The sequence below is a fragment of the Amblyraja radiata genome, chromosome 20 (assembly GCF_010909765.2).
Source record: "Amblyraja radiata isolate CabotCenter1 chromosome 20, sAmbRad1.1.pri, whole genome shotgun sequence".
Taxonomy (NCBI): Eukaryota; Metazoa; Chordata; class Chondrichthyes; order Rajiformes; family Rajidae; genus Amblyraja; species Amblyraja radiata.
This window is the reverse complement of record NC_045975.1, coordinates 46,027,508-46,055,090: the sequence shown is the minus strand read 5'-3', so window position 1 is coordinate 46,055,090 and position 27,583 is coordinate 46,027,508. Positions and strand designations below refer to the sequence as shown.

Sequence of the window (27,583 nt, the reverse complement as noted above, 5' to 3'; positions counted from 1 at the left end):
ACGCCAATCAATTCGCCGTTTGGATTGTATGAGTTTGTGCGGATGCCGTTCAGCCATAAGAACGCCGTGCAGGCATTTCAACAGCTAATGGATGGGGTGTGTCGCGGTCTCGAGTTTTTGTTCGTCTACCTTGATGAAACCTTGGTGACCAGCCGCTCGCGGCAGGAGCATTGTGCCCACCTCTGGCAGCTCTGTCAGCGGCTCTGTGAGCATGGTTTGGCAGTGAACCTCGCCAAGTGCCAGTTTGGGGTGACCACCATCAACTTCCTCGGCCATCGCGTGACTTCACAAGGCGCAGTTCCCCTGCCGGACAAGGTCAATGTTTCCCCGTCCATACAAAGGTATGGTGGCCTTTTATCACCATTTTGTGCCACATCTTGCGGCCGCTGTATCATGTTCTGGCGGGTTGGCGTAAGGACGTCAAGTGGACCGACGAGGCGGTGGCAGCATTTGACGCCGTAAAGGAGGCCCTTCCTCGGGCAGTGCTGCTGGTTCACCCGCGGGAGGATGCCCCGACTGCCCTTACGGAGTCGGCGGTTGGTGCCGTGCTGGAACAACTGATGGACGGGGGTTGGCGGCCCCTGGCCTTCTTCAGCCGGAGTTGGCGTACATCTCGGAGTACACCACCTCCATCTGCTTCATCGAGGGGAAGGAGAACCGGATAGCCGACGCATTGTCCCACCCTGCCATCGAAGCCGTGTTCGAGGTGGCGTCTGGCATTGACTATTCTGCCCTGGCGGAGGCGCAGCTCACGGACGGTCGCTCAGTTCACGTGGCACGGTCTGCGCAAGCAGGTTGGCCACTGGGCCCGCACCTCCATTCCGTGCCAGACGGCAAAAATCCAGCGCCACGTCTGGGCTTCCCTCCAGGAGTTTGGTCTGCCACGCGTTTCGACCACCTCCACATGGACATTGTGAGATCTCCCGCCGTCCTGCGGCATCACCCACCTCCTCACGATGGTGGACCGCTTCGTGCACTCATGCGTTGTCCGCGCACTGGATTGCTCGCTTTGGGGTGCCGTTGGACATCTCCTCGGACCGGGGGCCACAGTTCACCTCCGAGCTGTGGTCGGCCATGGCTCACCTGTTGGGTGTGCGGCTGCACCACACCATGGCCTATCACCCGCAAGCAAACAGCCTGGTGGAGAGGTTCCACCGGCAGCTCAAGGCAGCACTGAAGGAGCGACTCTCCGGCCCGGACTGGATGGACGAGCTGCCGTGGGTCTTGCTGGGCATCCGAACTGCGCCTATGGAGGACTTGGCCTCATCTTCAGCGGAGCACGTTTACGGGTTGCCGCTCACTGTGTCCGGGGAGTTCGTGCCGTGGGCGTCGGGGCAGAAGGGACCACCCTCATTCACTCTACAGCGCCTTTGCGAGCGAGTTGACAGGCTCGCGCCCGTGCTGACGACCACCCATGGGACATTCTGCCTATGCGCCATCAGCCCTCCGGGACTGCCCATATGTTTTCCTGCGCCGTGATGCCCTCGGGATGCCGCTCCACAGGCCGTACATGGACAGACGACCTTTGTGTTGGACATGGGATGGGGGGGGGGGGGGGCGGCCAGAGGCCGTGTCAATTGACCAGTTAAAGTCGGCACATTTGGACATTGCCCAGCCTCGGCCGCGACGTCGCCCCCCTTTCATGACTCCCTCCACATGTCCCTCCGCCGGCCACTCTGTCGGCCGACTTCCGTACACGGTCCGTTAGGGTTGTACGCCCGCCGGTGCGTTTCGTGCCTCCTGTTCTTGGGGAGTCCAGTCCACTATCGAACCCCTCGGCATGAAAATGGACTAGTCTGGGGGCGGCCCTTAGCTACAGGGATAAAGGGTAAGGGTTTAGGCGCAATCTTTCTCTTGCAGACCCGACTGGACCAGAGAACAAGAACTAATAAAATTCCTCCCAAAATACCCGGCTTCTCGCCTTCATTTTGGGCTTATCGTCGCGCCACATATTCTTCATTAGTACGGATGTCAGAGGTAATGGGGAGAAGGCAGGAGAATGGGGTTAGGAGGGAGAGATAGATGAACCATGATTGAATGGAGGCTTGATGGGCCGAATGACCTAATTCTGCTCTTATCATTTATGATCTTATGATAAATAGCACAGCAAAGTAAGTGGCATGGCTGCCGATCTGGCACGCTGAACAGTTGTAAAATTACAAAATGACAGCTCTCATGTAAATATGGTCTCCTATGTGTAAGCAACTGATATATCACATCTTCAAAGTGACTGGCAACTTCTTGGAATATATTTGTAGGAACGGTATCTGAAGAAGGGTTTCGACCCGAAACGTTGCCTATTTCCTTCACTCTATAGATGCTGCCTCACCCGCTGAGTTTCTCCAGCATTTTTGTCTACCATATATTTGCAGGACCTATCACATTTTGTGGTTCTCAGGAATAGTACAATCCCTTACCTGCAGCGTGTTCGGAGGTTAACAGCTTATGATGCTTTGTATCTGTCCCATGCAAATGCTCTTCTGAACATGCACTACATAGCCACTTACTGCAGTCTGAACAGAACTTGAAGGCTGGTTTATTTTCACATGCTGAGCACTGCTGGCAAGAACAAACAAAGAATAAGTTTAGCTGTTTAATTTATAAGCAACTCACATCCTCTAAAGCTTGCTTAAATTGCTGGAGAAGAAATAGCATGTCACTGTTCAGAGACTGATATCCTCAAAGTGAAAAGTAATATCCTTACTTCAGAAATACAACAGAATATAGAGAGATTTGCTTCTATAACAACACTTAAAAGGCATTTGAACAGGAAAGATTGAGTGGGATATGGGCCAAACATGGGCAGGTGGGACTAGTGGAGATGTGGCACTGTGGTAGGCAAGGGCCAAAGGGTCTGTTTTCATGCTGTATCACTCTTTCCTGACGGCCCGGGCAGCGGGAAGGCTTCCCGACAGGCAGCGGCTATGGACTGGGAATACGGTTGGAGGCCTTTATCGAGGCACTGCGGTCTCGAAGCCTCCCGAATCGCCGCGTAGAATCCTGGGTCCTCGCGGATAGCAGCTCAGGCCGGGCGGAGCGACAGACAGAGCCCGCGGCTGAGGCCCTGGTCAGCACCGTGGAGTCCGTGAAGTAGGGCATCGACAGCGGTGAAGCCTCGCGGCGGTAGCGTCGTCTCACGGTCGACGGTCGATGAGAGCGTGGAGGGGAACCACTGGGGGGAGGGAAAGAACAATGGAGGACCCGGCGTGAGGGGGGGGGGGCGCCGTGAGGAGGAGGGGGAGAACAATGTGGGGGGGGGGGGAACAAAGTACAATGGGAACCGGTGTGGGGAAACCACTGCAGGGGGGAACAAAAGGAGGAGCCGCTTGCTTTGTAACTTTGTCAGCACCGTAGGTGGCTGCTATTTGTATACATGAGGTATACAGCAAAGAATCTCACTTTGCCTAGTCACATGTGACAATAAAGTATTCCTATTCCTGTGACATTGAGATTGAACATGCAATGTAGAAAATAGAACAACACTTGAAGAGCTCTTCGGCCCACAATGTTTGTCAAACATGATGCCAAGTTAAACTGATGTCATCTGCCTATACATGATCCATATCCCTCTATTCCCTGTACTTCCATGTGCCTATCCAAAAGCCTCTTAGATGTCACTATTGTATCTGCCTCCACCACCACCCCTGGCAGTGTGTTCCAGACCCCCATGACTCTTTGTGTAAAAAAATCTCCATTAAACGTTCCCCCTTTTACCTCATAGCAGGGTTATACATTCTATAGAAAGGACAGGCAGGTGGGCAGAGGTGGTGGGGTAGCTCTGTTGGTGAGGGATCAAATTCAGTCTCTTGCGAGGGGTGACATAGGGACTAACAATGTAGAGTCGATGTGGATAGAATTGAGGAATTGTAAAGGTAAGAAGACACTAATGGGAGTTATCTACCGGCCTCAAACAGTAGCCTGGATATGGGGTGCAAGTTGCACCAGGAGTTAAAATTGGCATGTAACAAAGGTAATGTCACTGTGATTATGAGAGATTTCAATATGCAGGTAGACTGAGAAAATCAGATGGGTTCTGGACCCCAAGAAAGGGAGTTAGTAGAGTGCCTCCGAAATGGATTCTTAGTGCAGCTTGTATTGGAGCCTACCAGAGAGAAGGCAATTCTGGATTTAGAGTTGTCCAATGAACCAGATTTAAGAAGGAAACTCAAGGTAAAGGAACCGCTAGGAAGTAGTGACCATAATATGATAAGTTTTAATCTGCAATTTGAGGGAGAAGGTTAAATCAGAAGTGTCAATGTTGCATTTGAACAAAGGGGACTATGAAAGCATGAGAGAGGAGCTGGCCAAGGTCGACTGGAAAAGGATCCTAGCAGGAATGAGAATGGCAGGAATTTAATGAAAATTTCTGGGCATAATCCAGAAGATGCAGGATCATTTCATTCCAAAGAGGAAGAAAGATTCTAAGGGGAGTAGGAGGCAACCGTGGCTGACAAGGTAAGTTAGGGACGGTATAAAACGAAAAGATAAGGTGTATAACACAGCAAAGAGTAGCGGGAAGCCAGAGGATTGGGAAACTTTCAAAGGACATCAGAAGGTAACAAAAAGGGCAATACAGGGTGAAAAGATGAAGTACGAGGGTAAACTGGCCAAGAATATAAAGAAGGACATTAAAAGCTTCTTTAGATATGTTAAGGGAAAAAGAGTAGTAAAGACAAATGTGGGTCCCTGGAAGGCAGAAATAGGTGAAATTATTGTGGGGAATAAGGAAATGGCAGAAGAGTTGAACAGGTACTTTGGTTCTGTCTTCACAAAGGAAGACACAAACAATCTCCCAGATGTACTAGAGGACAGAGGATCTAGGGAGACAGAGGAACTGAAAAAAAATTGCATTAGGCAAGAATAGTATTGGGTAGACTGATGGAACTGAAGGCTGATAACTCCCCAGGGCCTGATGGTCTGCATCCCAGGGTACCCAAGCAGGTGGCTCTAGAAATTGTTGACGCATTGATGATCATTTTCCAATGTTCTATAGATTCAGGGTAAGCTCCTGTGGATTGGAGGGTAGCTAATGTTATCCCACTTTTCAAGAAAGGAGCGATAGAGAAAACGGGGATTTATAGAAGAGTTAGCCTGACATCGGTGGTGAGGATGATGCTGGAGTCAATTATTAAATAAGTAATAACGGAATAGCAGTAAAATGATTGGTCTAAGTCAGCGTAGATTTATGAAGGGGAAATCATGGATAGAGAACTGGTTGGCAGACAAGAAACAAAGAGTAGGAATAAACGGGTCCCTGTCAGAATAGCAGGCAGTGGCGAGTGGAGTGCCGCAAGACATGGTGCTGGGGCCGCAACTGTTTACCATATATATTCATGATTTGGTTGATGGGATTAAAAGTAACACTAGCAAGTTTGCGGATGACACAAAGCTGGGTGGCAGTGTGAACTGTGAAGAGGATGTTAGGAGGTTGCAGGGTGACTTGGACAGGTTGAGTGAGTGGGCAGATGCATGGCAGATGCAGTTTAATATAAATGTGAGGTTATCCACTTTGACGGCAAGAACAAGGAGGCAGAATATTATCTCAATTGTGTCAGATTAGGAAAAAGGGAAGTGCAATGAGACCTGGGTGTTCTTGTACACCATTCACTGAAAGTAAACATGCAGATAGATACAGCAGGCAGTGAAGAAAGCTAATGGCATGTTGCCCTTAATAACGAGGGGATTTGAGTATAGGAGTAAAGAGGTCGTTCTGCCGTTGTACAGGGCCCTGGTGAGACCACATCTGGAGTATTGTTGGTCTCCTAATTTGAGGACATCCTTGCTATTGAGGGAGTGCAGCGTCGGTTCACGAGGTTAATCCCCGGGATGGCAGGACTGTCATATGAGGAAACATTGGAAAGACTGGGCTTGTATTCACTGGACTTTAAAAGGATGAGGGGAGATCTTATATATCTATCTATACATAACTGAAACTCTAATGTTGTGCTCTTCCGGTTTGGGGGGTTTTCCTATTTGCGCAAAAACGTAATAGCGTTGCAATTTTTCGCCCCCTTACTCACCATTCTCCTTTGCTGCGAGTGCAACAAGTTTCCTTCCGATAGATGGTATATTGTAAAAGTTATCAATAAATCGTAAAAAACGCACATGTGCAGATTGCTGTCAGTCGCAACCATACAGATTGGTTTCCTCTCCTGTCACTCAGTGACCAAGGACGAGCCTGGGGCCGAGGTCAGGGATGACCCGGGGCCACCGCCATCCTACAGCACAGCCTCTGCCTCTGGCTCAGCCTCCTGCCACCCTCACCCCGCCTCCAGCAAAGCGAGCCCGGCTCCGTCGAGGCCCAGGTCCCCAAGTGATGTTGCTGCAGTCTACAGCCAGGGCCAGGCTGAGTACGAGAACCAGGCCGAGTTCCAGGCCCTGGCGCTGCTCTATGACCTGCAGGGCAGGGAATGGGAGTGAGGGGAGGAGGAGGAGGATGGAAATGGGGAGGAGAGACGTGGGGTGGTAGAGGGAGATTTGGGGTGGGGGAGCAACGCCGAGCCCCGCTGTCCACCCGCAGGCAAGGGACGCCGTGGGTCCCGGGACGGGCAGTGCCTCAGCGGCTCCTGCCCGCGGGCGCGGACACCGGGAGCGGCTCTAACGCACGGGGGGGGGGGAGAGAAGACAGAGTGATGGGGAGAGAGGGATGAGGGGGAGGGAGGGAGAGAGGGGTGAGGGGGGGAGAGAGGGATGAGAGAAGGGGGAGACAGGAATGAGGGTTCTATTCTTTTTCTATCATTATTTCTAAAAAAAAATAGTAGATAAGTATTATTAGTGTTTTACTTAACGCAAATTGAATTAATTTGATATAAAGTTGTTTGAAGCATTGTAATTGATTACCTTTAATAAAAAAATATATTACAGGAATGAGGGTGAGGAAGGGAGGGGGAGAGAGGAATGAGGGGGAGAGGGATGAGGGAGGGAGGGGGGGAGAGAGGGGTGAAGGAGGGGGAGAGAGGGAGGGAGAGGGGAGAGAGGGAGGGAGGGGGGAAAGAGGAAGTGAGTGGGGTAGAGAGGTGGTGGAGTGCAGTGGGGTATAAGGGGTCTGGAGAGATGGGCGTAGAGGGAGAGGGGGACATGGAGGGGTGGATTTAATGGGAGGTGATAGGCGTGAGTGGTGGAATATTGCGTTGAGGGAACGGGTTGCATTGGGGGGCCAGGCATCCCATGTGACAGGGACCCAACGGGTCCCACTGAGTCTCGTGGAAACATAAAATTATAAAAGGACTGGCCAAACTAGATGCAGGAAAAATGTTCCCAGTGTTGGGGTAGTCCAGAACCAGGGGCCACAGTCTAAGAATAAAGGAGAGGCCATTTAAAACTGAGATGAGAAAATATTTTTTCACCCAGAGAGTTGTGAATTTGTGGAATTCCCTGCCACGGGAGGCAGTGGAGGCCAATTCACTGGATGAATTTAAAAGAGAGTTCGATAGAGCTCTCGGGGCTAGCGGATTCAAGTGGTATGGGGAGAAGGCAGGCACGGGTTACTGATTGTGGATGATCAGCCATGATCACAATGTTCCATCACACTTGTTCCATACACCCACCACCATCTGGCTCGAAGGGCCGAATGGCCTCCTGCACCTATTTTCTATGTTTCTTTGTTTCTCTGCACTTTAGTGTTGGGCATTTCCACCTTGGCGGAAAAGGTTCTGACTGTCTATGCCTCTTAAAACTTTATATACCTCTATCAAGCCTTCCCTCAACCTCTGGGGCTCCTGAGAAAACAATCCAAGTCTATCCAGTTAGACTGAAGGGCAAGGCAGGTGGGTGTAAGGAAGCTTGGATGATGAGAAAAATTGAGTTTCCGCTATAGACCTAGATGGAGGCATGGGGCAGATATCAGCAGCTGTGATCAAGGGTATCAATGGAGGAGTTTCAGGAAGTGAGGAGCAAGCTAAAAAAGGAAATCAGGAAGGCAAAAAGGAGGCAGGAGATAGCTTTGGCAGATGGGACCCCTCACGAATCAAAGTGGTCAACTCTGTGTGGAGCCACATTGGATGGGCAATGTCCTCAATTAATATTCCTCCTTTGTTTTTTACCACATGCTAGGCTGCTCTGGAAAGTTGGATCACATGGGCTCCAAGAAGAGGCAACTGAATGGATAGAAAATTGGCTTCATGGAAGGAAGCAGATGGTGATGGGGAAGGTTGCTTCTCAGACTGGAGGCCTGTGACTAGTGGTGTGCCACAGTATTTGGTGCGGAGCCCTTTGCTGTTTGTCATCTATATCAATGATTTGGATGAGCATACAGGGCAAGATTGGCAAGTTTGCAGACAGCGAAGATGGTTGGTGATCCATCCGCATGGTTAACTTTCGCATATGTGCGCTGGCACCTTACGCCGGTGTTTTATGCACATGCGTGCCGGTATCCATACTGGCCAGGAGCACCACAGGTGCGCGGTCGATTGGGAACACCGTCCAATCAGAGAATGGCGTCACGGGACTTGCGCGGCATTCGGCCGGGACACAGTGGGTGAGGATGCAGCCAACTTATGTAAGTTAGAAGTCAGTTAGAATGTTTGAAGTTAGTTAGTAAATTATTATTGAATTACTTTCTCCATTGCAGTATTGCTCCGGGCTATAGCATCATAGAGTAATAGACTGAAACAGGCACCTTGGCCCAACTCGCCCACACCGGCCAACAAAGTCCCGGCTACACTAGTCCCACTTGCCTGCGCTTGGTTCATAACCCTCCAAACCTGTCCTATCCATGTACCTGCCCAACTGTTTCTTAAACGATGGGATAGTCCCAGCCTCATCTATCTCCTCTGGCAGCTTGTTCCATACAGATTCCTATTCAATCTTTTCCATTTCACCTTGAGCCTATGTCCTCTGGTCATTGATTCTCCTACTCCGAGTAAAAGAATCTGCATTTACCCGATCTATTCCTCTCATGATTTTGTATACCTCTATAAGATCTCCCCTCATCCTCCTGCGCTCCATGAAATAGAGACCCAGCCTACTTAACCTCTTCCTATAGCTCACACCATCTAGTCCTGGCAACATCCTCGTAAATCTTTTCTGAACCCTTTCAAGCTTGAGAATATCTTTGCTATTTCATGGTGCGCAGAACTGAACACGATATTCTAAATGCGGTCTCACCAACTGCAACATGACCTCCCAATGTCTATACTCAATACTCTGACTGATGAAGGCCAAAGTGCCAAAAGCTTTTTTGACCACCTTATCTACCTGTGACTCGACCTTCAAAGAACCATGCACTTGTACTCCTACATCCCTCTGCTCTACAACACTACCCAGAGGCCTACCTTTTACTGTGTAGGTCCTGCCCTTGTTCAACGTCCCAAAATGCAACACCTCACACTTAATTAATTGGCGACAAGGTAAAAAAAAGAAGAAAGAAATGGCCTCGCCACTTTAAGCATTTAAGCCGTTCTGGCCCGCAGCTACATCGAGACCAACAGCAGAAACCTGGCTGCAGTGGAACAGGCCTACAATGAGCTTTTACCAAGTTTAACACCAACAACAAGACTGGAGGAAGCGGCTAAGCTGAAGATGCTCTTGGGAGAGCTCAGGCTGAAATATTTTGCTGCGCTACACCAACACAACAAATCGGGATTGCCAAATGTGTTCAGTTTTGGTCACCATGTTATAGCAATGTTACAAAATTTTGAGATTTTAAAAATCAAGTCTGTAATTTATCCCATCAGATAAAGCATAAAAATAAGTTTAATTTGACATCTAATTCACTTTCATATCTCAAGTATTTAAAAAGTTATGGCCATTTTCATACTCGGAAATGAGCATCTTGTTCCCTATTGATTTTCTATGGACATAACAAAAAAGTTGTGATCGTGAACAGTCAAAAGCCCATAACTTTCTTAAAAATTAAGAGAACTGAATGAAATTTTCAGTTATCATAGATTGAAGCATTCTGAAACAAATATAAAATAATCTTACTTGGATGACCTGAAATTAAAGCATATAATTAGTTAGTTACCTAATTGTAGCTAATTTCAGACTTCAATTACTAGATCTAAACATCTATCCATTTCTTAATAAATGATTAACATTTTTAAATAGCCTAAATGTCCAAATAATATTCACAAATAATTCACAATAAACATGATTTTAAAATCTCATTTACATTAATTTATAGGCCAAATGGAAGGAATTCAGTGTTCAATTGCTGTAAATAAATGCCCATTTAAATCAGCTTTCCAGTGGGTCCCTGTGGAACGCGCTGGTTTAGAACGTTCACATTGCGGTAGATTTGTGCCTCAAATGTCGAGAAAAATACTGCGCGATATAATGGGCCCAAATTGAGCTACTCGCAATATTAAATTTTGTATAAAAGGATCTTTAGAAGCCCTTTTGAATGTAAAAATATACAACCTACCTTCTGCTATTTTCTTTATGAGACCCTGCGGTTGCTGACGGTCGCGGGTTTAAAGATTGATTTTTAAACTACTATAACTATTATTCAAGGCCTTTAAACCTAATAATAGCTTTTGCGACGGGGTCTATCAGCGATTTTTCGTTAATAATTAACTAGGCTGAACATTTTCGATTGGAACAGCTTAGAGAAAATCGCGTTTTAAACCCGCCCCCTCTAAACGGCGCCAAAATCGCGCACAACCTCAGCGGCAGATATTCAGCGACGCTTCAGGTAGGCTTTGCAACATACCTACATGTTATAGGAAAGATGGAAAGGGTACAGAGAAGATTTATAAGGATTTTGCCAGGACTAGAGGGTCTGAGCTGTAGAGAGATGTTGAACAGGCTGGGTCTCTATTCCATGGAGTGTAGGGTGATGAGGGGTGATCTTACAGAGGTGTATAAAATCATTGTAGGAATAGATCGGGTAGATGCACAGAGTCTCTTGCCCAGAGTAGGGGAGTCGAGAACTGGGGGGCATAGGTTTAAGGTGATGGGGAAGGATTTTATAGGAATCTGAGGTGTAACTTTTTCACACAAAGGGTGATGGGTGTATGGAACGAGCTGCCGAAGGTGGTAGTTGAGGTACGGACTATCGCAACGTTTAAGAAGCAATAGCCAAGATAGGACATGTTTAAAGGATATGGGCCAAATGCAGGTAAGTGGGACTAGTGTACATGGAACATGTTGGTCAGTGTGGGCAAGTTGGGCCAAAGGGCCTGCTACCACACTGTATGATTCTATGACACTGATTATAAACCACAAACAGCAATGAGCCCAGCATTGGTTCCTGAGGCATATCACTAGTTACAGACCTCCAGTCTGAGATGGAATCTTCCACCATCGCCTCTGCTCCCTTCTATTAGGTATGTTACAAAACTTACCTTCAGCGGCGCTGCAATTCTGCCACAGGCCGTGTGCGCGATTTTGGCGCGTTTGGGGGTGGGGGGGGCGGAGTTAAAACGGGGTTTTTTTCCCGACCTGGTCCTGAATTATATTTGGTGGAGTGCAAGATGTTGCTAAAGAATCGTTCCTACGGCCGTTCTGTGTGTTTTAAAAAAATATTCACCCGACAAGTTAATCGCTGGAATGATTCATGACTGCGTAGCGAACCACAGTGCGAACTCCATCATCAAGTTCGTTGACGACACCACTATTGTGGGGCGTATCACTGATGGGGGTGAGTCAGAATATAGAAGAGAGATCGAGCAACTGTCCATATGGTGCCAGCGCAATAACCTGGCTCTCAACACCAGCAAAACCAAGGAACTGATTGTGGACTTTGGAAGGAGTAGGAGGGGGACCCACAGCCCCATTTATATGAACGGGTCGATGGTTGAAAGGGTCAAGAACTTCAAATTCCTGGGCGTGCACATCTCTGAAGATCTTTCCTGGTCCGAGAACACTAACGCAATTATCAAAAAAGCTCATCAGCGCCTCTACTTCTTGAGAAGATTACGGAGAGTCGGTTTGTCAAGGAAGACTCTCTCTAACTTCTACAGGTGCACAGTCGAGAGCATACTGACCGGTTGCATCGTGGCTTGGTTCGGCAATTTGAGCACCCTGGAGAGGAAAAGACTACAAAAGGTAGTAAACACTGCCCAGTCCATCATCGGCTCTGACCTTCCTTCCATCGAGGGAATTTATCGCAGTCGTTGCCTCAAAAAGGCTGGCAGTATCCTCAAAGACCCACACCATCCTGACCACACACTCATCTCCCTGCTACCTTCAGGTAGAAGGTACAGGAGCCTGAAGACTGCAACAACCAGGTTCAGGAATAGCTACTTCCCCACAGCCATCAGGCTATTAAACCTGGCTCGGACAAAACTCTGATTATTAATAACCACTTTCTGTTATTTGCACTTTACCAGTTTATTTATTCATGTGTGTATATATAACCATATAACCATATAACAATTACAGCACGGAAACAGGCCATCTCGGCCCTACAAGTCCGCGCCGAACAATTTTTTTCCCTTAGTCCCACCTGCCTGCACTCATACCATAACCCTCCATTCCCTTCTCATCCATATGCCTATCCAATTTATTCTTAAATGATACCATCGAACCTGCCGCCACCACTTCCACTGGAAGCTCATTCCACACCGCTACCACTCTCTGAGTAAAGAAGTTCCCCCTCATGTTACCCCTAAACTTCTGTCCCTTAATTCTGAAGTCATGTCCTCTTGTTTGAATCTTCCCTATTATTTATATCATGGTATATGGACACATTTATCTGTTTTGTAGTAAATGCCTACTATTTTCTGTGTGCTTAAGCAAAGCAAGAATTTCATTGTCCTATACAGGGACACATGACAATAAACTCACTTGAACTTGAACTTGAAAATCAGCTTCTGAAGCCGTCAATGCCGACAACTGGGACGGATTTTATGGAGGACCAGGTAAAAGAAAGTAGTTTATTTTTATGTATAAAAGTGTTTCTTAAGATGTATTTAATTCACATTTTAAGTTGCGAAACGGTGATTTTTTCCCCCGAAGAACTGGCAGTGTATTAGCTGCCGATATGGAGGATTAAATTCACCGCACCCTGAACGTTCCAAATGGTCCCGTTCCAGAAAATCCCACTCGCAAGCTGATTTAAATGGCCATTAATTTACAGGTATTAAAAATTCCTTCCATTTGGCATATAAACAAACCCATGACAATGAGATTTTAAAATTATGTTATATTCTGAATTCTTGTGTGAATGTTATTTGGACACTTAGGCTATTTAAAAATGTTAATCTATTCTTAAGAAATGGATAGATCTAGTAATTGAATTTTGTAATTAGCTACAATTAGGTAACTAACTAATTATATGCTTTAATTTCGTCATCTAAGTAAGATTGTTTCATATTTGTTTCAGAATGCTTCAATCTATAATAACTGAAAATTTCTTTCAGTTCTCTTAAAAGTTATCGGCTTTTAAATGTTCTCGATCACAACTTTTGTGTTAAGTCAATGAAAAAGAAATAGGGAACAAGATGCCAATTTCCGAGTATGAAAATGACCATAACTTTTTTAATACTTAAGATATGAAAGTGAATTAGGTGTCAAATTAAACTTCTTGTTATGCTTTATCTGATGGGATAAATTAAAGACTTGATTTTTAAAATCTCAAAATTTTGTAACATTGCTACATCTATGAAGTTAATTCTATATCCAGTTGGCCCATGCTTACAGCCACAGTATATAACCATATAACCATATAACAATTACAGCACGGAAACAGGCCATCTCGACCCTTCTAGTCCGTGCCGAACACGTATTCTCCCCTAGTCCCATATACCTGCGCTCAGACCATAACCCTCCATTCCTTTCCCGTCCATATAACTATCCAATTTATTTTTAAATGATAAAAACGAACCTGCCTCCACCACCTTCACTGGAAGCTCATTCCACACAGCCACCACTCTCTGAGTAAAGAAGTTCCCCCTCATGTTACCCCTGAACTTCTGTCCCTTAATTCTCAAGTCGTGTCCTCTTGTTTGAATCTTCCCTACTCTCAGTGGGAAAAGCTTATCCACGTCAACTCTGTCTATCCCTCTCATAATTTTAAAAACCTCTATCAAGTCCCCCCTTAACCTTCTGCGCTCCAAAGAATAAAGCCCTAACTTGTTCAACCTTTCTCTGTAACTTAGTTGCTGAAACCCAGGCAGATATATGCAGCTGATCCAGTTGAATTTATGAAAACGCCCAAGATATTTTGTGATGCAGGATTCACTGATGGTGGTGCCATTGAATGTGAAGGATAGTCAGTTTCTCTCACTCTCTCTCTCATGCTGAAGTTCATCGTCACCTCACAATTTTGCGCACTTTGCTATTTTTCACTATCAGCCCATGTCTTGATGTTATTCAGGTCTTGCTGAATACAGTCATGATTTGCTTCATTCACCAAGAAGTTGTGAAAAGATCTAAACTTTGCAATCATCAATGAACATTTTCACTTTGATCTGACGATGAAGCATCTAAAGCTACATGGTATGATCTGATCCTGACTACAGGTGCTATCTGTACAGAGTTTGTACTTTTCTTGTGATCACATGGGTTTCCTCCGGATGCTCTGCATGGGTTTTCTCCGAGATCCTCGGTCCCCTCCCACACTCCAAAGACATACAGGTATGTAGGTTAATTGGCTTGGTAAATGTAAAAATTGTCCCTAGTGGGTATAGGATAGTGTTAATGTGTGGGGATCCCCGGTGGGGCAAAGGGCCTGTTTCTGCGCTGTATCTCTAAACAACGAGTCTGCGCCATCCAGCAATCCCACACACTTACACTATCCCTACACACACTAGGTACAATTCACAATATTATCAAGCCAATTATGCTACAAAATCTGTCTTTGGAGTGTGGGAGGAAACCGGAGCATCCAGAGGAAACCCACGTGGTCACAGGGTGAATGTCTCTTCTTCCTGAGGAGACTGAAGAAGGTCCATCTGTCTCCTCAGATTCTGGTGAACTTCTACCGCTGTACCATCGAGAGCATCCTTACCAACTGCATCACAGTATGGTATGGCAACTGCTCTGTCTCCGACTGGAAAACACTGCAGAGTGTGGTGAAAATTGCCCAACGCATCACCGGTTCCTCACTCCCCTCCATTGAGTTTGTCCAAAGCAAGCGATGTCTGCGAAGGGCGCTCAGCATCGTCGAGGACTGCTCTCACCCCAACCACAGACTGTTTACCCTCCTACCATCCGGGAGGCGCTACAGGTCTCTCCGTTGCTGGACCAGCAGGTCCAGAAACAGCTTCTTCCCTGCGGCTGTTACATTACTCAACACTGTACCTCGGTGATTACCAACCACCCCCCCCCCCCCCCCCCCCCCCCCGGACACTCCTCCACCAGAAAAAAAAATTGCACTACTATGACTGTATGCACGTAAATATATTTATTTATTGCTCATATTCTATGTCGCTCTTCTAGGGAGATGCTAACTGCATTTCGTTGTATCTTGTCTCTGTACTGTACACTGCACAATGACAATAAAGTTGAATCTGAATCTGAATCTGAAATGTACAAACTCCATACAGACAGCAACCGTATTCAGGATAGAACCCGTATATCTGGTGTTGTAAGGCAGAAACACTACCATGCCGCCATGCCGCCCTAATCAAGTAATCAAATGATTTATTTTTTTGTACATGATGTCTTTAATGACCTGCATTGCAACAGTGTCCACAACAGTTGCACTGCATAAAGTTGGAATTACCAGTATTGAATATTTTTCCAAAGGAAGGTGATGAAAATATAGAGACTGGACCAACGGTACACACTTTGATTACAGAAAGTCACCATTATCAATACATTTCATTGAACTCTAACTTTTTCAATAGCTGATCATTACACTGGGAACTCGGGTGGATGGGGCTCGTCAGCCTGGGAAGGCAGTCCATATAGGAAAGGGAAAACTCTGATTTAAAACCTCCACTGCCTTGTGGCCATATCCAGGCATGGAAAAGGCTCGAGAAGTAATGACTCAAGAAAATTCAGAGCCCCCAACCTCGCCCTGGCAGCTCCTGCGACGGCGCTGGTGCCAAACTGTAACGGCCCTGCTGTTCCTTTGGATCGATCAGCGACGTGGAAAGGGGGGGCATGCTGTATGGGCAACAGCCTGTCCTCCATATGACATCGCCCAGGCTTGCAACCGACCACGAACTAGGATGTATCACCCATGGTCAGTCATGACCGATGAGGGCCTAGTAATCATAATGGGAACTAATTGGGAAATGAACCAATAAAATTTCTGGCATCTTTTTGTTGTGATGTCATCTAGCTGGCCAGCATTAATATATTAATAACATATAAGAAAGCAGTTGATGTACAACCAAATATTAAATATGTTACCATATGTTTTGATAATTCCTTAAAAAAAAACTGGGGAAACAACCTCATGTAACATCCAGTGTAATTCCAGCATTTGATAAGCCGAGCCCAGCTACACACCTCAGAAGTGGAGTTTTGGTGAACAACTGTATTCCCCCCGGTTTGTAATGTCCCTTTTCAAATTTAATGTACTGGATAGGTTCCTGGATAGATTATGCATTCATGCATAATGTAGTCATTAAGTGATACAGTGCGAAAACAGGCCCTTCGGCACAACTTGCCCACACCCACCAACATGTCCCAGCTGCACTACCTGCTTTTGGTCCATATCCCTCCAAACCTGTCCTATCCATGTATCAGTCTAACTATTTCTTAAATGTTGGGATAGTCCCTGCCTCCACTACCTCCTCTGGCAGCTTGTTCCATACACCCACCACCCTTTGTGTGGAAAAAGTCTCCCCTTAAAATGTTACCTCATTAATATACTTCAAACAAAAAACATTGAAATAATACTTCTACAATACACTAAAATATGATTTTAACACATCAAATTTCAAAAAGTCCTTACCGTGCGAGGGACACCCCCCTCCCACAACCACCCCCCACTCGGTTGCTCCACTCCCTCGCCAGGTACCCCGCAAGGCCAGTGGTCAGTGAACGCTCAACCTCCCCACTTTAAAAAATGCTCCGTGGCCCCTGGTTCAGACGGAGAGCACTGCCAGATGTGAGCGGGGATGTGGCCAGTTGTCCATGATGTCTGGATCGCAATGCTCAGCGCTTCGTGTTTCGGAGTTGGCTAATGTTATTGATTTGTAATTAACCTGATTTGTAATTAGTTGACAAAACTTTAATTTATTAATCTGGAATATCCAGGGGGATGGGATTAGTATAATATTGAAATGACATGCAAGGTGTCAAGCTGCCTGTCACAACATACAGCCCCAATAACCCATTATATCCTTCAGTTAAATATTGGGAAGGTGGCACTATTGTCATTTGCCACTCAACTATTATGTTCGTTTAACCCCCCCCCCCCCCCCTCCCCAAAATGACAGGTTGAATAGAAATGTCCCCAATCTCATTGTTTTATTAATTGAACACGTAGATGAACATCCTCAAGGAGTGTAATCAGATGGAAATTGATTCAGATGCGATGTTTAAGAGCTTGTTCAAAGAAGGGGCATATTTTAAAGGAGTGACAGAGATATTTGCAGGGGAATATGTGAGGAGGTTATTATCTGCCTTTAGTTTTAGCTTGAACCAGGACATCTGAAGATTCAAAGTTTAATATAGTAATTCTGCTGATACTGACTCCAACCAACCACGTAATGAATATCATCAATTTTATTATCATCAGGTTTTATTTTTCTGATGCCATTTAAACTTCACTTGGATTTCTATCACCTCAATGTAAAAGTAATTGGGAATGGGGAGCATTGGAACAAAAATTTGCCCTAGGTACATATTAACTGTAATATAATATTTTATGCATATTGGTAGGTGCAATCAAAACAAAGATCTTTTACCTTTGTTGTGTTATGAATACCACAGAAAATATTATGTACTCTCAAGATCACATTTAATAGAATAATATTGCTTAAATATATAGTTATTGGACTTTGCATTTCGGAAAAGGCCCAGCTGAGAGGAAGACAGCAAAATACTGAAAATATTGGGAGTGAAAATGACTTCAGGTCAGTTTGTTTGGGAAATGAAGGAAATGGTAACAGAATACTTATACAGTGAGTGAGGATAATTTTATGGATGAGAAATTGTGTTCAACCAATTGATGACTTCTTTGACAAAGTAACTAGCATGTTAGATAACAAGGAAGCCAATGTCTGTAGCAAATTTTGTTATACAAAATTTGGTCTGTGAAGTGCCCCATAAAAGATTACCGCATTAGAGAAGCCCCTATGGACTTAATGGGTGCTTAACGTAATAGGTTAAGTAATAGGTCAGATATGGGGCTTTATGCGTGGGCCAGATATATTGTCAGTGCAGCGGGGCGAGGAGCAAAGCCAAGTGTGCATCCAGAGTCAAAGTCTGGAATAGTACAAGGTGTGCAGTCAAAGCTGGGACAATGGGAGTGTTCAGCACTGGGAACCTAAGCAGGTTAGCAGCTTTGATCAGGGTAGAATAGGGGGCCAGGTGTAAGGCTGGACTCAAGGTCAGGAATGAGAGAAGGTATGCAACTGGAGTCAGGGTCAGGAGTAGTACCAGGTGTGCAGTTAGATCCAGGTTTGTCAACATAGGTCAAGTGTTTGATTATAATCTGATTTCCATACATGAATATACTGAGATCATTCATGTGCAGTTGATCAGAGCCTGGCTCTACTGTGGAATGTAATTAGGAATGTAATTCAGTCTAACCTTATTCATAGCTAATCCATTGTAAAGCATAAATATTGCATTCAAGTGTATGTTAAAAGGCTCGCTATAGTATGCACCAGATTGCACAATTTGGTGCACAGTTTGAAGAAGGGTTTCGGGACGAAACTTTGCCTATTTCCTTCGCTCCATAGATGCTGCTGCACCCGCTGAGTTTCTCCAGCGCTTTTGTCTACCTTTGATTTTCCAGCATCTGCAGTTCCTTCTTAAACACTTTAAATCCCCTTCCCATTCCCACATTGACCTTTCTGTCCTTGGACTCCTCCATTGTGAGATTGAGACCAAATGCAAATTAAAGGAACAGTGAGTCCCTTGCACAGAGTAGGGGAATCAAGATCCAAAGGATATAGGTTTAAGGGGGGGGGGGGGGGATTTTTAATTGGAATCTGAACAGTAACAGTCAGCATGGTTTTGTATGTGGGACATCGTATCTTATGAAACTGATTGAATTTTCTGCAGAAGTACCAAATGGACTCCTCCATTGTGAGATTGAGACCAAATGCAAATTAAAGGAACAGTGAGTCCCTTGCACAGAGTAGGGGAATCAAGATCCAAAGGATATAGGTTTAAGGGGGGGGGGGGGGGGGGGATTTTTAATTGGAATCTGAACAGTAACAGTCAGCATGGTTTTGTATGTGGGACATCGTATCTTATGAAACTGATTGAATTTTCTGCAGAAGTACCAAATGGACTCCTCCATTGTGAGATTGAGACCAAATGCAAATTAAAGGAACAGTGAGTCCCTTGCACAGAGTAGGGGAATCAAGATCCAAAGGATATAGGTTTAAGGGGGGGGGGGGGGATTTTTAATTGGAATCTGAACAGTAACAGTCAGCATGGTTTTGTATGTGGGACATCGTATCTTATGAAACTGATTGAATTTTCTGCAGAAGTACCAAATAGATTAATGAGGGCAAAGTCATAGATATTGTCCATATGTATTTCAGCATGCATGTGATAAGGTTCCGCATGGTGGGCTGCTCTGGAAGGATAGATTGCATGATATTTAGGGTGAGCTAGCTGATGGATAGAGAATCTCACATGTTTGCAGATTACACTAATGTGGGTAGTTTCGTACATAGCGAAAATAGTTATCAAAAATTACAGCAGGATCTTGATCAGTTGGGCAAGTGGGCTGAGGAATGGTTACAATACAATACAATATTTATTACTTGTCATTTGAACCTCAGTGAGGCTCAAATGAAACTACGTTTCCACAGCCATACAAACAAAGACAATTTCCTACAGACATACACACAATTCAATTTACAGAAACATCCATCACAGTGAACCCACTGTGATGGTAGGCAAAGTCTTTTCTCTCCCCTGTTCTCCATTTCTCTACCGATGTCGAAGCCCCAGGCGGGCGATGATAAGTCCCACGGCCATTTTAGGCCACACCGGGCGATGTACGGCCCCGCTCCAGGTCTAAATGTCACAAAGTTGGAGTCCCCCGGCGGGCGCTGGAATGTCCCACGGCCATGAAGCCGCGCCGGGCGATGTACGGCCCCGCTCCGGGTCATTCCAACCCCGCGACACGGGCTAGAGAAGTCGCGTAGCGGGAGCTCCGGAAAGCGGTCTCTCCACCCGGACCCGCGAGCTCCCGATGTCCCGACAGTCCACAGAAGCTGCGTTGCTGGAGCCTCCGAGCTACGTGGTCGGGCCACAGCAGCGAGTCACCACCGCTCCCCACGCTCCGATGCCGGCCAGCCCCACGATGGTAAGTCCGCAGCTCCGCAGGCTCCGTGACTGGAGCCTCCAGGTCGTTCAGGCTGGAGGCCGCTCCACGGTGCTAGGCCCCAACGACAACGGAGACCCGACAGGGAAAAGGTCGGGTCTCACGTACAGGGAAGAGATTTGTTTAAAGTTTCCCCCTTCCCCCCCCACCCCCCACATATACACAGTTAAAAACACGATTAAAAAACACAAACAACTACATTTAACTCGACAAAAAAAAAAAAAAAAGACAGACAGACAGGCTGTAGGGGCCGCTGCAACAGTGAGTGGCGCCGCCACCAGAGAAGCTCCATTAATGGAGTTTAATGGAGATAAGTGTGAGGTGTTGCATTTTGGGAAGTCAAACCAGGGCAGGACCTACACAGTGAATGGCAAGGTTCTGGTGAGTGTTGTAGAGCAGAGGGATCTAGGAGTTCAGGTACATAGTTCCTTGAAAGTGGTATCACAGATAGGGTCAGAAAGTCTTTTGGGAGCTTTGTCTTCGTCAGTCATGGTTTTGAGTCTAGAAGTTGGGAGGTTACGTTACAGTTGTGCAAGGCATTGTTGAGAATGCATTTGGAGTACTGTCTTCAGTTTTAGTCATCCTGCTATAGGAAGGATGTTATTAAGCTGGAAAGAGTGCAAAGAAGGTTTATGAGGATGTTGCCATGACTTGAGGGGCTGCACTATAGGGAGTGGTTGGGCAAGCTAGGAAAGGTTTAGAGGGATATAGCCATGTGGGACTAGTGTACAAGGCCACCTTGGTCAGCATGGGTAAGTTGGACCAAAGAGCCTGTTTCCATGCTGAATTACTATGATTCTGTTCATCAATTTAGTAATTTACAGCTGCGTATTCAGTGATTAACATTTTACTCTCTTCTCATTTATTTATTTTGCTAGATTTAGTGACTGAAATTTAATAAAGCACAAGTCATTATTTGAAATATATTAGATAGAAACATAGAAAATAGGTGCAGGAGGAGGCCATTCGGCCCTTCGAGCCAGCACCGCCATCCATTGTGATCAGGGCTGATCGTCCCCTATCAATAACCCATAGAAACATAGAATGTTCCAATGCCCGCTTTTCAAAATGATCATCTGCCATTATTTAAATGCTTGAACATTGCAATACTGCTCTGCTGTAACATGCTGTGCAATCGTGAAAAATGTCAGCATGCAGAAACCATTCACTGCAGTGAACTCACTGAATCTACACACTCGACAATAAATTTGACCATTTAGTCCATTGTCTCTAATCATGCTTAATTCTCATCACTGTTCTTCATCCACCCTCCAACGATGCTACTGTTTGCGATATTTCTGTGTTGTCCTCAAAGACCTATCCAACTCATTATTAAAAACATTTATGATATCAGTGCCATCACGTCGACATAAAATTTCTCATCCCAATCATTCTGTTGAAAATGGTTTCTCCACTCTCCCAGCGATATTTTGCCAATGACTTGCCAATAATCCCTACTCACTCACTTGTCTGACAGAATTGTTTTCCTCGTGCTCCATCAAAACAATCCATTCGGGTACTACTCGGAAAATATTCCTAACTTTTTTGTCCTCCTTTTTAAACTTTTTTCCGCACTCATAACATATGGAGAAACCTCCTTACCCTTCAAGGCCTTTATTTCTCAGCTCAAGACCAGAATAGCACATAAACACCAGTCTATAATTCTAGCATGATATTTTTTTGTCTTCATATTCCAATTCCCTATTCATAAACATATGTACTTCAACCTTTTTGACTCTCCATATCAACTTGCTATAAACCTTCAGTGCTTTCCATATATGGATACCAAAATCTCTGATCAACACATTTCAAAAGTGTGTCATTTATAGTATACACTTAATAATAATAATAATAATAATAATAATAATAATATCTTTTATTGTCATTGCACATCAGTGCAACGAGATTTAGTATGCAGCTTCCAACCGATGTCAAAAAAAATAAAATAAATAAACAGTGTGACGTGACCATCCGAGGGAGACAGTCCAGGGGGGGGTGGGGGGCACTCAGCAGGGCCGGTTCAGAGCCGCTATAGCTCTGGGAATAAAGCTGTTTCTGAGTCTGGAGGTTCGGGCGTAGAAGGCCTTGTAACGTCTGCCGGAGGGAAGTAGTTCGAACAGTCCATTACAAGGGTGTGAGGAGTCTTTATGGATGCTGACGGCCTTCCTGAGGCACCGTGTGTGGTAGATGCCCTCCAAGACTGGTAGCTGTGTCCCAATAATCCTCTGCGCTCTGTGGACGATGCGCTGAAGAGCTCTCCTCTCCGCCTCCGTGCAGCTGAGATACCACAAAGAGATGCCATACATTAATATGCTCTCTGTGGTGCAGCGGTAGAACTTTGTCAGCAGCTGTTGGGGCAGACCAGTCTTTTTTAATGTCCTCAGGAAGAACAGTCATTGCTGTGCCTTCTTGACCAGCGCAGCGGTGTTGGTGGACCATGTGAGGTCCTCTGAAATGTGAGTGCCCAGAAACTTAAAGCTGGATACTCTCTCCACACTTTCCCCGTAGATGGAGATTGGGGCGTATTCTCCATTATGGGACCTCCTGAAGTCAATAATCAGCTCCTTGGTCTTGGAGTTGTTTAGTGACAAGTTGTTACGTGCGCATGACCATGAAACAGCACAAGAACAGGACCTTTGACCCAAAATGTCAAGCCCAGCACTTATCTACCTGCACATACATAATCTTTATCCCTCCATTCCTTGCACATTCATATGCATATCCAATATCCCTATTATAAATGCCACTATCTGCTTCAACTACCACAGCATGTCCCAAGCACTCACCACCCTGTAAACAACTTGCTCCTTACATCTCCTTTAAACTTTGCCCCTCCTCACCTTAAAGCTCTTTTCATATTACTATTCCCAAAATGCATTAATTCACATTTTTTCACATTGAACTCAATCTTTCATGGTTCTATCCTTTTCATCATCTCTGTTTATGTCCTGGGAAAAAGATGGACCAAACCACCAAGTAACTGCAGAGATCTACCTGTTGAGAAATATCCATCCACTTCTACTGTCATTCTTGGTTTTCCACCACTAAGCCAACCTGAAGTTCGATAAATCAATATTCATATGAAATCAATGGAGAAATCAATATTCATACCACTGGGCTGTATTATGACTTACTGTATACTTCATTTGATTGCACTATCATACAGCACTATGTTGCAGGTTTTTGAAAGAACAAATATGTAGCCTAAGGTACACAAAAATGCTGGAGAAACTCAACGGGTGCAGCAGCATCTATGCAGCTCCATAGATGCTGCTGCACCCGCTGAGTTTCTCCAGCATTTTTGTGTACCTTCGATTTTCCAGCATCTGCAGTTCCTTCTTGAACACAAATATGTAGCCTACCTTGATTGACAATCTTGGTTACTAGTCAAAGTCTACCCATGACTGACAGTTTCACCTATGCATTTTCATATTATTGCTCCATTTAATGAATCCCAGCAACTTTTCTGACGTACCGTGCGGGCCGATTGGCCTGCAAAGTCCTTTCTGGTTTAATTTATAATCTTTTTTTGAGTTTCATGCTAGCTAATACATCGGAACTACTCCTGTATCCAATGAGATTTGCTAAATTGCTACCAAAGCCTTTGTTATTTTTAACTTTGCTTCCAGCAACCTAGGATAGATTGAATCCAGAACAAACAACTTTCCAAAATTCATTATTGCTACTATAGATGATACTAAGATAGATGGTGTTGTGGATAATGAAGTAGATTTTCAAAGTCTACAGAGAGATTTAGGCCATTTGGAAGAGTGGGCTGAAAGATGGCAGATGGAGTTTAATGGTGATAAGTGTGAGGTACTACATCTTGGCAGGACAAATCAAATAGGACATACATGGTAAATGGTAGCAAATTGAGGAATGCAGTTGAACAGAGGGATCTAGGAATAATAACTGTGCATAGTTCCCTGAAGGTGGGATCTCATGTAGATAGGGTGGTAAGAAAGCTTTTGGTGTGCTGGCTTTTATAAATCAGAGCATTGAGTATAGAAGTTGGGATGTAATGTTAAAATTGTACAAGGCATTGGTGAGGAGAATTCTGGAGTGCAGTGTACAATTTTGGTCGCGAAATTATAGGAAAGATGTCATCAAAATAGAGAGAGTACAGAGGAGATTTACTAGAATGTTGTCTGGGTTTCAGCAACTAAGTTACAGAGAAAGGTTGAACAAGTTAGGTCTTTATTCTTTGGAGCACAGAAGGTTAAGGGGCGACTTGATAGAGGTCTTTAAAATTATGAGAGGGATAGACAGAGTTGACGTGGATAAGCTTTTTCCATTGAGAGTAGGGAAGATTCAAACAAGAGGACATGATTTGAGAATTAAGGGACAAAAGTTTAGGGGTAACATGAGGGGGAACTTCTTTACTCAGGGAGTGGTAGCTGTGTGGAATGAGCTTCCAGTGGAAATGGTGGAGGCAGGTTCGATTTTATATTTTAAAAATAAATTGGATAGGTATATGTACGGGAAAGGAATGGAGGGTTATGGTCTGAGTGTAGGTAGATGGGACTAGGTGAGAGTAAGTGTTCGGCACGGACTAAAAGGGCCGAGGTGGCCTGTTTCCGTGCTGTAATTGTTATATGGTTATATATGGTTTATACTTGTTCTTGTACATTATCTTTAGTTTGTTACCCATATCTTGCCTTTATATAACTACAGACCACATTCTGCAGTTCTTATAACCACATCTCTTTTTCTTTTACGAACTAAATAAAATCAAGATAACTGGTGCTTTGTATTTACACTGATAAAGTGACCCACAAAATTCAATATCAAACAAGAAATATTATTTTTGTACATTTTTCTTGCAACTAAAGCTAGTAAACTTTTCACCTTTTTCTAAGTGTATCTATGAACCACACTGGCTAACAAATGAAGTACAAAGACTTGACCTCAGGCTATGATCAAACATCATTCTGTTCAGGGGAAATGCTAATTTTGTTGCTGCTTTGGTTTCCTGCCACGAAACCGACCCATTAGATCCCATTAGATGCAATCATCAAGATGCAGCGTTTAGATGAAGCTGGAAGATTAGAAAAGTACTTTGCAGTTTAATTTGCAACTCTTATTGTCAGTTAAAGGAAACTAGCAAAATGAGCTGCTTTAATTTTTACTGAGAGAGCAGAGAAAATTATATTTTGCTTTCCAGAGATAAGTGGGTGAAGTGAGTGTGTGGTTTTTCTAGGATATCAGGATTGACAAGATGAAGTGTGATCATAGGCATGCTTCAGTATGCCTTTGCGCATGTTAGTCATAGTCAGATATTGGGCTAGATCCACGTTGACCTACTGTTACTCCAGTATTTTGTGTCTTGCTCGCACTTATTTTCTCACACGGTCCCTTACATTCACGCTAAATTATGTTGCTGTGCGCCTCCAATTTAGCCAGAGGCCTCACGACCATGGCATCCATGCTCGCCTCAAACAAATGAACATAGATGTACCATCTTGGCCCCCACAGACCCACACAACACTGCAATCTCAATCACAGAGGCTGCTTCTTCATGAGAGTGAACTCTCAGAAAGCATCTAGTCCTGATGCACATTCTTAAAACAGCTGCAGACCAACTGGCTGGAGTTTTTGTGGACATCTTCAACCTCTCATTATTAAGGTCCAAGGTCTCCACCTGCTTTAGGACATCAATAATACCATAGCCCAAGAGGAGTAAGATGACATACCGACCAGTGCCACGAATGCCGGTGGTGATGAAATGCTTTGAGAGGTTGGTTATGACGCATATCAACTCCTGCCTTAGTAAAGAACAGAACCCACTACAATTCACCTACCACCGCAACAGAACGACAAGGGATGCAATCTCATTGGTTTTCCACTCTGTACCGGATCACTATATTTTGTGTCAAACTTCCTTGGTCTTAGTGCAGTAGACATGGCAGTCATGGCACTGGTATGCTCCTCCTGCAGGCTGTGCAAAGTAAGAGAGACTTCTAGTGTCCCAGTGGATTGTACCTGCACATCCAGATGCACTATTGACTGATTATGTGAGGGAACTGGGGCTGTGGGGTGTGGTGTATATCTAACGTACAAACAGAAACTGGGTGGGTAAGGGAATAGCAGAGAGTGCAGGAATCCCCTGCGACCATTTCCCTGCAAATCAATGATACCCTTTTGGATATTGTTGAATTGAATTGAATTGAATACTTTATTGTCACATGTGGCAAGTCACAGTGAAATTCTTTGCTTGCATACCCAATGTATGCAAATAGTCACCACATAAAGGGCGCTGACAAAGTTACAAAGTATCCCGTGCCAGGTCTACATTTGTGTGTGTCCCCCCATCCCTCCCCATGACCAGAGGAGAGCAGCAGTCGGGTCCGTGGTACAAGGTCTGGCACTGCGGCGTAGCAAACTCCAATGTGGTCGGACGGTGATATCATGACAGGAGACCCATTAGTTAAGGACAGACAGGAGATTGTGCGGCTGCAGATGGGACTCTGGGATATTGTTGTGTCTCTGTGGTGCCAAGGTTCAGGATGTCTCAGAGTGCTACCAGAGCACTCTCAATGAGAGGGGGAGCAGCTAGAATTTGGATGCACATTGGCACAAATTACATGGGTAGGAAAAGGAATAAGATCCTGCAGAGTGAATTTAGGGTGTTGGGCCAATATTAAAAGGCAGGACCTTAAAGGCAATGTACATTACATGTGCTGGTTCACAAAAAAAGGGCACAAAGTGTTGGAGTAACTCAGTGAGTCAAGCAGCATCTCCAGACTACATTGATTGGTGATGCTTCGGTCAGGGCCCTTCTTCAGTCTGTTTGTTGAGGGGAGGGGGGGGGGGGGGGGGGGGGGGGGAGAAAGCTGGAAGGGACGAGGGGAAGGACAAAACCTGGCAGGTAACGCAGGGAAGAGGGGGTGGACAAAGGCTAGAAATGAAAAGACATAAGATGTGAGCCCTTAATGAAAACGAAATTAGTTTGGCCTGCCCTGTGCATGATACTGCAATGGAAATGGAAATGAAATGAAAATGCAATGAGTTGTTTGGTCTGCCCTGTGCTTGAAACTGCAGTGGAAAGGGAAATGAAATGAAAATGCAATGAGCTCTTTGGCCTGCCCTGTGCTTGAAATTGAAAAGGAAATGGAAATGAAATGAAAATGCAATGAGCTCTTTGCCCTACCCTGTGCTTGAAATTGAAAAGGAAATGGAAATTAAATTAGTTGTTTGGCCTGCCCTGTGCTTGAAATTGAAATGGAAATG

The 27,583-nt window shown here is 45.1% G+C and overlaps 1 protein-coding gene across 4 annotated transcripts in view; it reads right to left on the bottom strand.

The window, feature by feature from the left end:
* LOC116984370 (tripartite motif-containing protein 66-like) overlaps positions 1-27,583 on the bottom strand; it is a 270,505-nt gene that overhangs the window by 123,732 nt on the left and 119,190 nt on the right. For 3 of the 4 annotated variants that reach the window (XM_033038530.1, XM_033038528.1, XM_033038531.1), the window contains exon 3: positions 2,418-2,559. In XM_033038530.1, the coding sequence (XP_032894421.1) occupies positions 2,418-2,559 (142 nt within the window). The remainder of the gene's footprint in view (positions 1-2,417; positions 2,560-27,583) is intronic. The other variant, XM_033038529.1, reaches the window with a different exon arrangement.